The 15,940-nt window shown below is 43.8% G+C and overlaps 1 protein-coding gene across 3 annotated transcripts; it reads right to left on the bottom strand.

Moving 5' to 3' along the window:
- Positions 1 to 802: 802 nt before the first annotated feature.
- Positions 803 to 12,108, bottom strand: znf362a (zinc finger protein 362a). 3 transcript variants are annotated; one of them, XM_030092450.1, is made up of 9 exons: positions 11,938 to 12,108; positions 7,797 to 7,860; positions 6,754 to 6,955; positions 6,527 to 6,652; positions 5,550 to 5,877; positions 5,205 to 5,429; positions 4,124 to 4,202; positions 3,095 to 3,253; positions 803 to 2,206 (listed from the first exon to the last, which is right to left on the bottom strand). In XM_030092450.1, the coding sequence occupies exons 2-9, from the start codon at positions 7,857 to 7,859 to the stop codon at positions 2,087 to 2,089; spliced, it is 1,302 nt and encodes a 433-aa protein (XP_029948310.1). In that variant the 5' UTR covers position 7,860; positions 11,938 to 12,108; the 3' UTR covers positions 803 to 2,086. The 3 variants fall into 3 exon arrangements, with proteins under 3 accessions (XP_029948310.1, XP_029948307.1, XP_029948309.1); XM_030092447.1 differs by having other exon boundaries at positions 6,754 to 6,994; XM_030092449.1 differs by having other exon boundaries at positions 6,754 to 6,961; positions 11,938 to 12,107.
- Between the last annotated feature and the right edge of the window lie 3,832 nt (positions 12,109 to 15,940).

The following is a 15,940-nucleotide window of genomic DNA, read 5'->3' on the forward strand; positions in this document are numbered from 1 at the left end:
AGACAGACAGAACCCTGACATTTACCACCTTCACAGTGTCAGTCACTGAAATCTGCATCATTTCAATTCTTTAAACAGAGAAAATGTCTGCTTCATAAGTACAAACCACTCAAGAGGAACTTTTATGATCTGAAATTCATTGTGAGGAAACAGTCATCAAATAAACTTCAGTTTGTCTTCTTGAGTGTATTTTATCTGCTTTCAGAGCAAAATGATGACTAAATGTTGTTATTGTACCTTTTTACTAAGCTTGTTTCCAACACATCAACATATTTTACTCATACTGTGGTGGTGTGACTCATCTAATTGAGATAAAAATAACTTTTAGCCACTTCATTGTTATGATCAAATGGCAGCTGGAACATCCCAGAGTGCAATACTTTAAAGTTTAGTCACGATAATGCATAGAAACTAACGTTTTTATTTGGGAACAACAGACGAGAATCTTGACCCAACACAACAGGAGGGAAGAATAACTAATACTTTGAGCAACGTCACTATTTAGACCTTTATTGAAGTTGTCAGTGTGTTTTTCACATTGGAACATTTCAGAGAAGATCTTTGACTTCATGAATTTTAATAGAAACGTTAAACTACGCTTAAATTGACCGGTTGTTATTGTGCTATATTAATGGTCCTATTTCACTCTATATTTAACCAATTTACCATCAACTGATTGATCCAACAGTATTTCTGAAAATCATTTTTAAAGAGTAAGATTTCATAATAAATTTCTTTTCCCAGAGTTTCAGATGAACAACCCCCCCACCAAAAAGAAATAAACAACAACAAAGAAACATTTGTTATACAACTATTTATTATAAAATGGGCTTACAGTCAATATAGTTTATTTACAGTATATATCATGCTATGGCATAAAAGACAAATGTAAAGTGAACAACAGAACAAAATCAAAAGTTGCAACAAAGTTAAGGCTTAAATGCACATAAAATAGAAAAAATATTCACTCATAAATCCGTGGGAGAATCACCTTTCTGTGGGTCGATGCTTCCAGTAGACATTACGGATGAAGAAGCTTGTTTTTAAGTTTTTTTTATTATTTTTTTTTTAAAGGTTTTCCAGGAGTTTTGTGTGCCGTCTGCCACTATATTTGCTATTTTTTGGCACAAAATTAAAAGCAAACCGGGCAACAAAAAAGTATGTAAGTGCATCTTTAAATGACATATTAATGTAAGAAGTAGAAATAAAAACTATTTCTTTTTTTTTTTCTTTTTTTTTTTGGCAAAACAAACGAACACAAGACATCAATTATGTTCAGTTTTGAACTGAATTCACATCACTCTGTAACACTGTGTGGAATGAAGGAGCTCACATTCAGGACGTCTCGGGTTCAACTCACCTCCTGGTTATTGATGAAGCACTTTTCAGAATTTGACCAGATTGAAGTGACTGTTTCAGAAATCTGATTATGAATGGAAAAAATGATAAGACTCGTCTCGAAGCGCCGCTTCCTGGTCTGGGCGAGGTTAATTGGCAACAGTTTGAAAACCGGATGGATGGCACACGGTAACGCCTCCTTCTGGCCACATGATTGATAAATACTTGCAAACACAGACAAGAGGAGTGGCACGATATACATGAGTACACGATAAATGAGAGCTTTAACCTGTGTGGTAACGTCGCCACCCAGCTAATGGAAGACTAGTTCTGATGCAAATTAATTTGCACACTCGGGTGGAAACATTAAAGGGTCGTATAAAAACAACAAAGTAACCTGTGAAATGGGGGAAAAAAAAAGAGGTTTTCAAAAGGTTTCTCCCATGTAGCTGCCTGAAGCAATCTTTTTTTTTTTTGTCTTTTTCTGTGAAGTCGTTTATAAAAAGAAATTTTAGGCCCGTCATTTTGAGGCCTGAAAGTGCTGAGAAATCATCTTTGGATGTCCCCGATAATACTATCTGGTCAGCAAGAAGGGAAAAGAAAAAAAAAAAGAAGGACACGCTCGCTCAAAGAGCGCCTCTTCACAAAATACTGGCGATCTGGCACGTTTCTGGACCCGTCTGTGGGCCGGAGCGGGGTTTATCACAGGAGGCGTCTCTGGCGGGGAGGGCGGGAGACGGCCAGGAGCTCAGATGAGGGAGATCCGTATAGGGATGGCCGGGGAGTCAGTCCTGTGATGAGGGGAGTGATGGGAAACCACGTGCTCCACCACTGCGTGTTTGGACATGTGCTTCATAAGGTACGTCTCCTGGAGACAGAACACAGAGGACCACCTTAAGACATTCTAATTAATCCCGGATTGAACACTTCTTTGAAATATGGATAACTTCACAGACACTAACTAAAACCGGCTCAAAAGAACACTGTCTGGTCGGCTGACAGAAAGATGTTTTCAACGTTCCAGGCAGCAGCACCAGAAAATAGCAGAAACCTTGAAAGTGGAATTTATAAAGGAATAATAGATATGCTTTTTCCTGCTTCTTCGTTATAATAAAAGATTTGACAAGCTGCACAAAGGAGCTCCTAAAGGAAACAATGGCCGTAGCCAAACTCCCCAAGTTATGGGGCTCAGTAGTCATGGCAACACGATGCTCATGTCATAATGCGTGGTAGTCATGGAAACATGACGCTAGTTATGTCACCTTGGGAATGTGTTCCCTGTCATATTCGTCATATCCGGTAGTCATGGAAACACAATGTTCATCATACATCGTCACGCTCAGTAGTCATGGAAACACGGGGCTTATATTGTCATGGAAACATAACTAATTATGTCATCTTTCTCTGTAGTCGAATGAAACTGTCATGTCGTCATGGAAACGGGATGCTCCTACTGCGGCCATGCACAGCAGTCACGGCTCATCATAGCATTCTCTGTCGTCATGGAAACGTTAGTGCAGTTTGAACTGACCCGTAATGGTAGACGCTAACGTCGATCAAACGAGCTGCAATGTATCGATTTACACTTTGGTCACAATCATGAAAACGCCGCTAAATTTACTCTGATCCGGTTTTAGCTTCTACAGTGTCATTTAAAGACATTCACCTTCTAAATCACTTTGAATTGGAACCCTTGGAAAAGTTTGATGCATGGATTGAAAGGTGTGTGTGTGTGTGTGTGTGTGTGCAGACTCACGGAGGTGTACGCCCTGCCGCACATGCTGCAGCAGTAGGCCTTGGCGTTCTTGATGGCGTGTGCAGACAGGTGGATCTGCAGCGAGGCAGAGTCTGCGTAGGCACGGTAGCAGTTGGAGCATTTGAAGGGCTTGTCTTTGTTGTGCTGCCTCTGGTGAGACTTCGGAGGAGGGAAAGAGAAGACAGACGGAGTGACGGTCAGAAAGCAAAGTGTTTATCCCTCCTGTTCCCGACCTCTCAGTATCTGCAGGATGTGGAAAAAACCATCTGGGATGATTTTTAAAGCATCAATGAGCCCAAGACTTTACTTAAGATAATAATGTCTCTTCCTCATATTTCAACCCACTAATGTTTTAAAATTTCTGTTTTGATGAGGCAGAACATTTAATTTATGAATGGCTCTGAGGTAAAATTGAAAAATTTTGAAGGTTTCTTTGTTTGTTTCCAGTTTTTAAACTGATATTAGCATTTCTGACATTTTGCCACAGATCTGTGTGTCTTTAAATATATAAAACCGAGAAGCAAGCTGCTAATTTCATTGTGATGAATTGTGAAATGGATTAATTTCACAAAATTACCAGTGACTTGGTTTAAATATATGAATTTGTTTTCCTTTTCTAAATGTTGGAGAGATGCAGAGCTGCCGTCTCTCTGTAATACTCACTGACACACACACTGAATTAGCCTGTTTGGTCATATTTTAGTTTTTTTAAAAGGACACACTGTATTGTAGGACAGTAGCACTAAATAATGTACCGATGATCATTCAACAGAAACGATGAAACACATGATTTTGGCTGATATTACATGACTGGTGTGATATAAATAGAAACTTTAACATCTTTGAGTCCAGAAATATCCTTTATCAAGGCTTTAAGGCTCAAATGTTTAATTTACTCAATAAAAGGGTTTGTTACATTCACAGGGTTTGTTTTCCAGAAGGTCTAAACTTTCCGCCGCCGCCCTTGAAAAACTAAATGCAGAGGGAATTTTGTAAAGTGAAACCTAGAATTAGAGGTGCGTGGTTTACCTGCAGATTGGAGAGCTGAGTAAAAGCTTTTTCACAGCCAGGATGGGCGCATTTGTACGGCCGATCGCCCGTGTGGATTCTGAAATGAGAAACGAGAGAAACGGGTCAGACTGAAACTTCTCATTTCAACCAGAGGAATTTAAATCCCCAACCAGCAAAACACACGGAAAAGACTAAAATGAGAGCCTCTTCTACTCCTTTAGCTGGGAATCAATAAATGAACCAGCTGCTTCTTTGGGCTCGTTCAGCCGATCATGTGGGAGCATGTCAATGTGCGCGTTCTGAAGATGAGCTGCTCAAATTCAAACTGAGCAGGAGAACGGAGCAGAAATAGGATTTAAATTAATTTAAACCTTTTCAGTGCCAAACAGGCTTGTCTTTGTATTTCAGAGTCTGCTGTTCCACACAAAATTCCACAGACAACCATAACTCCAGTAGCTGCTACCAAGAACGAAATAAAGTGAAATTGCTTCAAATAACATGATAATGTTTTTAATTTCAAATGTTATACAGCCAATAATAACTCAGGACCAGCATAATAAAATATATCAGCCAATATTGTACTAGCATCTTGGCAATAAATTAAGAAGTCATTATATCATTGGCATTAAAAGAGAACAAAGTAGAGAAACATTACTAACTGTATTAATATGTAAACGCTCAATAAAAATAATAAGAGTAATAAATAACTGCAGCCAGTAAATTTAAAACATAATTTTCCTTCTACTTCACTTACACAGCATGTAGCGCTGGTTGAGCACATGAAAAACTAGAAAATACATTTATAATTGTGGTTGTAATATGGCAAAATGAGGAACGGTTCAAGGGTTTTGATTACTTTTGCTGCTAGAAACACAATCCATGAAACCTGTTTCAGCTGTGATGCTGCCGGGTCAATATGAAGCTAAATGAAATGTTTCAAGCACCTCGGTGACTCGGTGCCACCAAGAACTAAAGTGTCATGATTTAGCCTCAGAAAGCTCTGAAGCATGGGAGTACATCAGGCCGCCTGAGACACTGTACAGTGTAAAAGGCTCAGATCACCAGCAGGGAATCTTTACGGAGCGGCGGAGGAGCGGACCTGGTGTGCTGCTGCAGGTGGGACAGCTGGCGGAAGCATTTCTCGCAGTAGGAGCAGCGGTACGGCTTGACGTCCAGGTGGATGCGCAGGTGCTGGGCCAGGTAGGACGCGTTGGAGAAGGACTTGGTGCAGTGCGGACACTTGTGGGCCTTCGCCTCCGTGTGCGTCTTGGAGTGAATCTGCATGTCGGACTTGGAGAAGAAGGTCAGCGGACACATTTTACACCTGGAAGGAGGAGGAAGAGAAGGGTTCTCAGAGCGTGGGAGGAGGGAGGAGCTCCACCGACAGCGAGCTCCGAGCCGGTTTGGAGCTGAAAACTGAAACAGAAACGAGTGAATCTCTCGCCTGTAGGTTTTCCCTTCTTTGGTGGTGATGGTGACGCAGGACTGGTCGTTGCCCGAGGCGAGGATGGGGTACGGCACCACCAGGAGGGAGGAGCCGTTCTCCGCCTTGATCTTCTTCCGGCCGCGCTCCTGCTTGGGCGGGGGGCCGAGGAGCCCCACCAGCCCCCCGTTGCTCTTCCCGGGCTCGATCCCCTGACCGCAGGCCAACCCTGAGAGGAGGTGGGGGGTGGGCGCCCCGCCCAGCCGGCCGTGGCTGCTGGAGGTGGGCGTGGTGGGGGTGATGATCTCCGACGTGTTGAGGTTCCCTGTTCTGGACGCCAGCGCCACGCCTGAAGAGCCAAACGGAGGGAGAAACCATGTCCAGCCAGCATTCACATATGTGTGTGTGTGTGTGTGTGTGTGTGTGTGTGTGTGTGTGTGTGTGTGTATCCTGTTCTGAACTGGTAACCTTTCCACAGTGAACCAAAGGTCAGCTGGGGTCATCTCCATCACTGTGTGACCCTGAGGAGAAGCCTGACAGTGCTTCTCTTGTCCTACTCTGCCATCTAGTGGACAACTCTTCTAAATGTTTAGTCTGACGGTGATGATTGAAACCGCTGCATTTCAACGCAGTATCAATGGAGAAAGATATACTGCACCAGGGAAGAATTAACAAAAAAATAAATAAATAAATAAAAATGTGACAAAGTTACAAACAGGGTTCAAGAGAATTAATTACGTTCAGCCTGAGACTGTCTACGAGCACTTTGGAGTGAATCCTACTGCTTCAGCTCTGCTTTAAATGATGAGTAAATGTGAATATTAATGTATTAATATGTGGAAATGTGCTGAAGAACCTCAGAAACACTGGAACAGTGCCCTCAAGAGGACGAGACGGAGCGCACATGACACCAGAAGCAGTCCTGCAGCTTCCACTGACACAGCAGTGTTTGCCCAGCACACACACACACAGACACACACACTCAGACGGCAGCGTACCTGAGACGTGGTTGGTCCTGGAGGGGTGATCTATGAGCTGACGCAGGTGCCAGTCTTCCCACAGTCCTCTGGCTTTTATAGCTGCCTTATCATCCAGATTCAAGTTTACGTCCCCCAGAATGCGACCTGGACACACACAAGAACCGAAAGCCAACGTTAAAACACACATCGAAGCATCCCGTAAAACCCGTGAACCCGTCTCCTGAAGCTGAGGAAGCGGCGAGTACCTGTGACGGAGCTGGCGGCGGGCCGGGCGTGCAGGGCGACGTCCGGCTGCGACGGGCTGTGGCCGTGGAGACCCGCCATCTGCTGCGCCTTGGGCATGGCGTGCTGGCCGCCCTCCGCCTGGCTGGGCGCGGCCAGCAGGGGCTGCTGGGAAGGGGCCGAGGCGGGGGGCAGGTGGGGCGGCCGGATCTTCTCGGCCATCAGCTGCTCCTTGATTTTATTGATCAAGACTAGGTTATCCAGCTGACAGCCAGGAACCAACGTTTGTGACAAGAAAACAGCCGGCATCAGTTCAGTCAGGGTCAGTTTAGGCAGCAATGGTTCCCTCTGTAGCAGGGGGTCAAACATGTGGCCCGCGGGCCCAAACAGGCCCCCAAGAGGAGTTCACCTGGCCCGCAGCGTCATCTTAATGCTAATTGCCAATTACTTTGAAACATTACACTAAAACTACTTTCTCTGTTACACACTCAGCACTAAAATGCTTGATTAAACTAATATAATTGAAGACTTTACTTTCTTAGTATTTGTATTCTATCAACGTTTGTTGTCAAAAATGAAAAAGAGAAAAGGCCTCCCAGTGTTACTGCTGCGGCGCCTCCTCCAGGAGCTCTCTGCTGCCCCCCAGGGGCCACTTCAAGTTTTCCTCTCTTTTATTATTAAAACTCGCCATCATAAATTCATAGCAGCTACGGTCCGACCGCAACCTTTCCAGTGGAAACACATGAGATGAGAAGGAGACTTCAATGTTGTCAAAGTCCTTTGAAGACATCCTGTGGGAATTTAGGCCCATTCAGAGGTTTTTAACTATAAATGGTGACATATTGTTGCAAGTTTTCCATTTCATAAAAATAATGTCTCATTGGGTTTAAAACTCCGAAAAGTTTGCTTGATTATTTTTATGCTATTAATCTAAGGAAAGTAGTCAAACAATAGGGTCACTTGATCAATAACACCTTAACTCTGCATTCAAGCAGGTATTAACAGTAATAGCTCTGCACATGGGTGGAAACCATCCTGTTTTAGTATAAACGCCAGCGTCACTCACCTGGCCGGGCATCGCAGGAGGCGGAGGCCAGAAGTAAGGGTTGTTAAAGCGAGGTTCAGCCATCCTGAAATGAAAACACACAATGAGGCTCATAAACAGGAGGAAGCATCAGGCTGCCGGCGCCACGCGGATCAGGACCTGAACCACACAGGTGAGTGAGGCTTATTTAGTTTAAGAACAATAGATCTGTATGTCTCTGAGCAATCATGCACTGCAAAATCAAGGTGACAGAAAAGTGTGGCTGATCCACGAACACGTGGAACCTGAGAGGAAGAGCTCTGTCAAACCGGTGTTATTTTGTCATGCCTGTGCGTCACATGTTGGCCCGATACCGTGCAGCCATGATTCTGACTGCGGTGTCTGGGAGGACGTATCGATCACCTCCTCCCGTGACCCGAAGCCAGAGAGAAGACGTCTGGATTCCTCCTGCTGGTGTGAAAAGCAGCGGTTAACGCCTTCCGCCCCGCAGCAGCCGGCAGTTTGATGAGATAATCTGAGATAACGAGAGCAATTCTCGAGCATTTAGAGCTTCTGCTTCTCCACAGAAGAGATTTTCCAGCCCTAATCTCTACTAGCGAGAAGGTTAGTTACCACAGTGGCTAAAAAAAGGGAGGGCTGGGCTGCACGATGGGCATGCTGCCCGAGAGATACGCTCCCACAAGTTATCAGAGCAAACACAAATATTAAAAATGACACAGGCCCGGATCCTAATCTGATGAGATCCGTCTTCTCCACACATGTCAAACAGAAAACTGCAGTTTCCCCCCCGAACGGTGCAGCTTGTCTGAAACTCCAACAGGTCAGTGATCCAACTACTAACCTCCATGGAGATGCTTGATCATGTAAGTAGTGTTTTAACGGGTTTTTTCCCCTCATCTCTGGCTGTTACAGCATAAAACAGTCTCTTCTAACAGAGTATCTGCTTCTGACAGGCCTCAGCGGCCACGGCGCTCCGTCGTCTTGCTTTTCCTCGGCCCAGACGGCCTGAAACTTTCCTCTTTTAAAGGCAGACAGTGAGCAACTCGCTGCCGAAGTCGAGACGAAATGTCTTTTCTTTCCACAACTTCTCCTTTCGGCCCCGTATGAAGCTCTTTAAAAACATTTTGCATTGCATGTCTTGGCACACTCCACCATTCCTAAGTCTGTTTGGCTTAGCAGAAGCATAACACAGCCCCCGTCCGAGAGCCAAGAGAAACAAAACGGATACGTCCAGGGGTACGAGCGCGCTCTACACCCCGCAAAATATTTCTCTAATGATGCCAGTGGGGATCGCTTTCACTTCCTGGAGGCTCGGAGCCTCCGGGGAGCGGACCGGAGCCGTCGGACATCTCCCCGTCACTCCTCTGGACGCGACACCTGACAGCAGAGAAACAACTTCTAACAGCTTCCAGTTCCTGTGTGTCCCTGCTGGTCTTCAGACCGCACACACAGTCCTGTTCAGCAGGTTCAGGTTGTTTCTCCTGCCTCAGTCAATGTACAACAGCTACAATCCACATTACAGTCCTCACTACCCAGCAGGGCAGACAGACGCAAACACACAGCGACACAGAAAACCAGCGTCGGCTTCGTTTTCACACCAAAACATGTTGGGAACCAGTTCAGAGCTGAGGCCTGGCTCAAGCCAAGAGAAAACTCAAGAGGTGTTCATGTGCTCCACTTCAAGGCTTTTCTGCATGAGATCCTGGAGAGCAGAGATTCTCTTTTATTTAAGTTCAAATTCAAATGAACGCGGTGTCGGCTGGTCACGCTCTGCTGGCTGTTCAGTAGGTTTGCTCACTGAGAAGAGTCGAACCGTCAACAATGAGATTTATATGAGAAACAGATTTTATGATACTGAGGAGAAAGGATGATTAAAAACACAAATCAGTGGGATCAAACCGTGAAACTGCCTCCAACAATTTTAATTTAAATTTGTGCACTAAAGTTTCAAAAATTGCAGAAACTTCTGACGAGAACAAAATGAGGTTTTAATTCAGACACAGCTCGTTCAGGACAAAATGGAATATTTCCCTCTCTGCATGCAGCTCATTTTGTTGTTTATTATCAAATATGTTTCATATTGTTGTGTCACAATGTGATATTCTACTGCAAGTTTGTACTACAAACTCTTCAACCTGGAAGCTCGAAGCTTTTCCTGCTTTTAGGCAGTCAAATCCGCCCCTGCTTTTGTCTGTGTGTGTGTGTGTGTGTGTGTGTGTGTGTGTTTCTCAGGGTTTGGATTCACTGTAATATTTTGGAAAATGAGACGATCACGTTGGGCCTCCAGTAAAAACGGCTTTAGAGGTGCTTTAAATTTGCCGGTCTGGGTCGATTCATTAAAACATCCCTTTGATCAGAAATGTAACAGTTACGACTATTAACGTCCAACAGGCTGAAGTTCCCAGACTCATCCGGCCAAATAACAGCCGAACATATTGAAAACAATTAACTGTCCTGAGATCTGAGTCTTAAATTTAATAAATCCAACTCAGTTTTCCATCATTAGAGAGTAGTATTCAGTTAAATAATACCACTCTTTTAAATGGACTCGATGTTAAAATCGTTGTAAGTTGAGCTAAAGCATGAAAAAAATACATGTTTCAGTAGAGAGATGAATGACTGAGTGATGATTGTACTTTTATGGGTTCATATGCATGTCAATAATTCTACTTTTGTACAATAATATTGTGATCTGCATTTTAATATTGAATGACTTTTTTTCATGCAATAGAGAAACTTTCAATCATGCAACTTTTTCTAATCAGTTTTCTGATGTGATGAATAAAAATGTCTGTTAATATCAGTTAGAAAGTAATCAATACTTCATGACGTTTATGAGAAAAGTCATTCGAGCTGCAGAGTCACTGGTTGAGGACTCTCGGCTCTAGTTGCATTTCCAGTCAAATTTAAAGATTAAACTGGAAAGAGTGCTCGTGAAAGAACAAACAGCTCAAAACAAGACTAGTTAACAGTAATGTGAGTATTGGGATGAGTCATTTCCGCCTCTGCCATGCTGGTGAAACATCATGTTTGGTTAAAGGTTAGAGAACTTTATATGTGAGTAGTTTAGTAATGGCAGTAGTGACTGATGACAACCTTTAATGACATTTACTGTACATTCAGCACCTTTGCTGAAATTGTTAGATGTTAAAAAAGTATATTTTTTTTCATGGAAAAGGCTTTTATTGACAATTGAAATATTTAGCACTGGAAATTGTAAATTTACATAAGTCCCCCCCCCCCCCCCCTGGCCAAATTTAGAATAAAGTGAAGTATATCCTCCTGAAGCCAGACTGTTGTGGAGTGTGTGTGTGTGTGTGCGTGTGTGTGAGTCCAGTCTGCTGGGATCAGCTGACAGCGCCCAGCTGATCAGGAAGCCTCAGCCTCATCAGAAGTTGAGGTTAACTTTTGCCTTGCTGGAGCTGCAGAGCTGACTGAACTCTTCTCTGCCGAAAACAAAAGGATCTGATGTTCAGAACGAGAGCCGAGCGTCTCTTTCTAAACGTGGACGTTTCTCTCCTCCTCCTCCTCCTCCTCCTCCTCCTCTTCCTCCGGAGAGCCTCGGTCCTCCGCAGCGCCTCTCCCACATTCTCAGACAGTTTATTAAAAAATTTCAGACAAAAGGAAAACAAAAATGGCAGCCCAGTCTTATTTTTATAAGCACAGGACGCCATATTCTGCAGATGGGAATATTATAAGCAGATAAACGTGCGGCTGTCGGCGCGCGCGGCCGCGACGCGCCCGCATGTGGCACATTTGCATTAAGAGGAGCGATGATTGTTTACTTTGATTTGCAGGTTTGAATAGCCCGGCTGAGCAGGGGAAGGGAGAAAAGCCCACACTTCCTACAACAATCATCATGCCTGCGCTGCCTGGAGGATCCGCAGCTGCCGAGACACAAAACACCACGGCGACGAGGACGCACACGCACGCTCCCGTGCGTAATCTCAGCCTTTTTAATGCACACGACGGCCGAGGAGGAGGAAAACGCCGCTTTTATCTTTCGGGCGCAGAAAACGCTCCTTCTGGTTTTATTTTTTTAATTCCAACTTTTGCATGTCTCAAAACGGAGCAGGGCGACAAAGCGACACCGATCGGCTGCGCGAGGGAGGAAGGGGGGAAAAAAAAAAACGTCGGTGAAAATCCGGAGAAGAGAACATACCTGAACCAGCCGGAGGAGGAATATTTAATAGAGGATTAGACGGACTCTTCTTTCTGCCTGCGCTCAGGCGGACTTCAAACCTTCCGGGTCGCCTGCTGTTCACTTCTGGGTGCTGCAGGCGGTGGAAACACAGCTCGGCGCTCAAACCCCCTTTTTTAACCCATTTTCTGGCTCCTCGTTCAAAACGCGCCGGGTTTCTTCCTCTCCTGCTCTTTGTGCGCATTTACGCTGCAGCGCTGCAATAAATGCATGGACAATTCATTATAATAAAAAAACGATTTCCTGTGCATCATTACACATTTTTAATTACATTTCTGGAAAAATATATATAAAAATATAAATGCATAATATATTCCCCATTTCCTTTCATGAAACAAACAAACTCATAAACATCTGTTTTTATTTTATTTATTCTTTTATTTTATTTTGACATGCAGGTGACAGATTTTTCCGTGCATGTTAGATCAGGACCGTGTTTCCACGGCTGTGTACAGTAATGAAGTGTAATCTCCTCAGTAGCAGCAGCAGCAGCAGCAGCAGCAGCTTGACAGGCTGCTAATATGCTCTGTGCTGAGCTCAGCAGGAGGTGGCACTGCTGCCATGCTCAGCCCTCTGCTGCCGATCAACATGTCTCCTCTGCAGCTGCACCTCACGTTCCCCTCACTCATAATGAGCATTCTAAAGAGGATGTGTAAATGTGAGCTGTATGCATGTTAGCTGGCACGGTGGAGCAGTGGTCAGCCCTTCGCTGTGGGAATATCTCCTGCTTGAGTTCAGCTTTTCTGGCTAAATTGAGAATGAAGGACCTGTACTCATTCATAATATATCATCTAATAGGAATATTATCACTCTGGGATCAATGAGAATCACTCAGGTTCAAAGGCCTTTTCTGTGTGGAGTTTGCATGTTCTCCCTGTGCATATGTGTGTTTTTATGTGTTAGATGAATCGGTGAATGAATGAATGACTGAATTCCCTCAAACAAAAAAGATATCTAACTCAAAAAGGAGTAAAATCTGGCTAATTCCAGTCAGTTTGTTTTCACCTTCTGATTATTTCCCTTTTTTTCTTTCCTGTTTTTCACAAATCATATACTAATAAACTCAAAAACCTCAAAAAGCAATAAAAAAGTGAAGTATGCAGTGGAAGTGAAAATGACTTTCACTGTGTTCCCCTTTAAAAAGGGAGAAACTAAATAGTTTATCGTCATCATGTAACACAGGTACATCTCAGAAATTAGCTCAGTTTTCCCAAAAAAGAATAGCACAGACTTTAAATTACACATCATATGAGGGCCGTGCAACTTATAGCACAGCATAGGGTTTGGGTTGAGAGGCTTTCTGTTCTCCCCGTGTATGTTCTCACTGGTTTACTCCCACTGTACACAAACATGTTTGAGGTCAGTTACACACCATTAGTGACTCTGGAATTGTTCTGGTGTGTGTCTGTGATATACCGTTGACCTTTGCACCTTTCTTTATCCCACAACTCTGACTTGGATAAAGCAGAATGAAAGAATGCAGTTTAAATATTTTTACAATAATATTTTTCTACAATAATGATTCAGTGCAGCTTGAATTTGATTTCAGATTGTACTTAAAGCCTGTTTCCTCCTTGCCTGTATGGTTTCTAAATTTTTTTCACAAACTCACCTTCTCCGTTTGGATGTCAATCTAATCTTGCCAAATGAAAAGAAGCCAAATTTAGAATCTTGCTGCAATAAAATAGACGAGAGCTTCATTCGTTTTTATCTATCTCCTATAAACAGTGCGACCCCTAGTGGACAAATTAAGAATATCAGTTCAATTGATTAGAAATACAACTTTACATCAGGACATTTCTATCAGAACAATATACTAGAACTGTATTATTTGAATATATTTAAATACCAAATTATTTAAATATTAAAAAATCTTGCATTGTGACTGTTATATCATTAATGTCAGATTGATTCATCCAGAAAACAGATGAGAGCAGCTCGTGCACCACGTGGTCCACGTGCCTGACTGACTGAAGCTTCGACGGGAATAATCTCAATAACTCTTCATCTCATCCTGCAGAAGAAACACTCCGTTAATCGATGAACTGCTGACAGAAACTTGGACATCTTCCAACTGTAAGTAACACTAGCTTATTAGCATATTAGCATTAGCCTGTATGCATGTCTGGAATCCAGATTATAGAGCATCTTCCTTCCTGCTAGTCGATGGAAATTGAGCTGAATTTCATTAAAATGACCCACACTGCGCTTAAAACTCAGCTGATTTCAATAAAACGGCAACAAAACAACTCTCTTAGGAACTTCTTCCTGTTACCCATTGAACACATGCCCGAAAATAAAACCTTAATCCAAACTGATGCTCTGAAAAAAAGTTTTTCAGTGATTTATTTTAACTTTCCAGATCACTTTCACATTAGTGTTGAAAAGGACAAAAAGAAAGACAAGCAGTGAAGAAAAGGCTAATTTGCTGTCAGTAGTGATCTATAAATCCATAAGACAGAGGGCCATCCTGAACAGCCTCTCACATCCTGAATAAACAAGACGTTCACTCACTGTTTCTCACACAGATCCTTGAACGCATCATTTCTTTTTATTTGTTGACACTAAAACACAAAATGATCCCCTCCTTCCAAACCTTCAAGGAAAGATCCAGCCATCGATCGGCTTTCTGTCTGCAGTACGTCGTTCTCCTATTGGTGTGTCACTTTATAAATATGGCTTCATGACTAGTAAGAAAACAGGAAGTGGGGTGAAAAATCCTGTGTACAAAATAAAGCAGGAAGTGAGACCCAAACTGTGGAAGACCACTTCAAATGGTCACAAGCTGAAATGAGTCCTTCTCTTTCTGAGGTTGCAGATTCTAAAATGTAACCTTTGGCCTCTTTTTATCCCAAATAAACCCTGAATGTAAATCATTCCAGAGGGTTTTCCACATCAACGCCGTCTTTAATCTCAGGTTTCTGATCCTAAAGTGAGTCAGTCACTGATCACCAACTGGAAAAACTAAACATCTGTTTCAATAATACATGAATCCTTCTCACACCTTTTTAAAGGTTGTCGCTGGTGCTTTGCTCCATTCCATAAATATTTGATCCTCCTTGTGTAGCCGTGCAGTGGCGCCGTGGTCGTCACGGTGGATGAGCCCCAGTTTGAGTCGGGGTCGGGTCAAAGCTCTTTCTGTGGGGAGTTTGCATGTTCTCCATGTGTGTGTTTTTTCCAGGTAGAAACATGCTTTAGTTTAAATGTGTCGACGTGGGGTTTTCCTGTCGGTTGAGTGTGTTTATCGTCTTTGTGTACGTCTGTGGCTCCGCCGGCGGAGCAGGTTTCTCCTCCGATCAGGAGGTCAGCAGTTTCGTCTGTGCTGTGAAGCGTCCTCGGGGAAGACACCCAACTCCAAATTCCTCACAGCGGAGGTCGAGCAGGTTGTAGGACCGCCTGCAGCATGGGTGTGTATGTGTGTGTGTGTGTGAGAGATGAACAGTATTGATGATCTATTTATCAGGCTGATGATTGGGTTCTTTAGAGTGGCCACAGTTCTCGGTTTGGGCCCTGTGGTCAAACTGGCGGCTCCCTTCAGGTGCAGCAGATAGAGGGTGAAGGTGGCGTCTCACGCTTTGAGAGAGAGTGATTGACTTCTGCCCTCACAGCCAGTCACCTTCCTTTGTCCCCGACCTGACGGCTGCTGCGCTGTCCTGAAACCAGAGACCCGAGTGGCTGCTGGAACACCGTTCAGATGAATAATGTACAGCGTAAGCCCCCTCCTGGAACAACCTGTCTGTCTGCACCAGGAACCACGGCTGCTGCTGGAGAGTTCAATGTTTAACAGCTATTTGTGCTCGTTGCATGAAAACAACACGCAGCATCAGTCGGTCTCCTGGAGTCTGACTGCAGACCGTCTGCCTCATAGTTGTCAGAGCTACAGTACAGTTTTGCTCTCACGTGCCGATGTGTGTGTGCATTTTTCTCTCATGCAGGTGTGTGTTGCCGGACCGGTCGCTCTTCA

The sequence above is a fragment of the Salarias fasciatus genome, chromosome 5, assembly GCF_902148845.1.
Source record: "Salarias fasciatus chromosome 5, fSalaFa1.1, whole genome shotgun sequence".
Classification (NCBI taxonomy): Eukaryota; Metazoa; Chordata; class Actinopteri; order Blenniiformes; family Blenniidae; genus Salarias; species Salarias fasciatus.

Coding starts and splice junctions, on each gene's coding strand:
- znf362a (XM_030092447.1), bottom strand. CDS start 7,859: ATGGCTGAACCTCGCTTTAACAACCCTTACTTCTGGCCTCCGCCTCCT. Junction 3,254..4,123: donor CTCAGCTCTCCAATCTGCAG/GTAAACCACGCA, acceptor CCTCCTCCGAAG/TCTCACCAGAGGCAGCACAA. Junction 2,207..3,094: donor GCGGCAGGGCGTACACCTCC/GTGAGTCTGCAC, acceptor TTCTGTCTCCAG/GAGACGTACCTTATGAAGCA.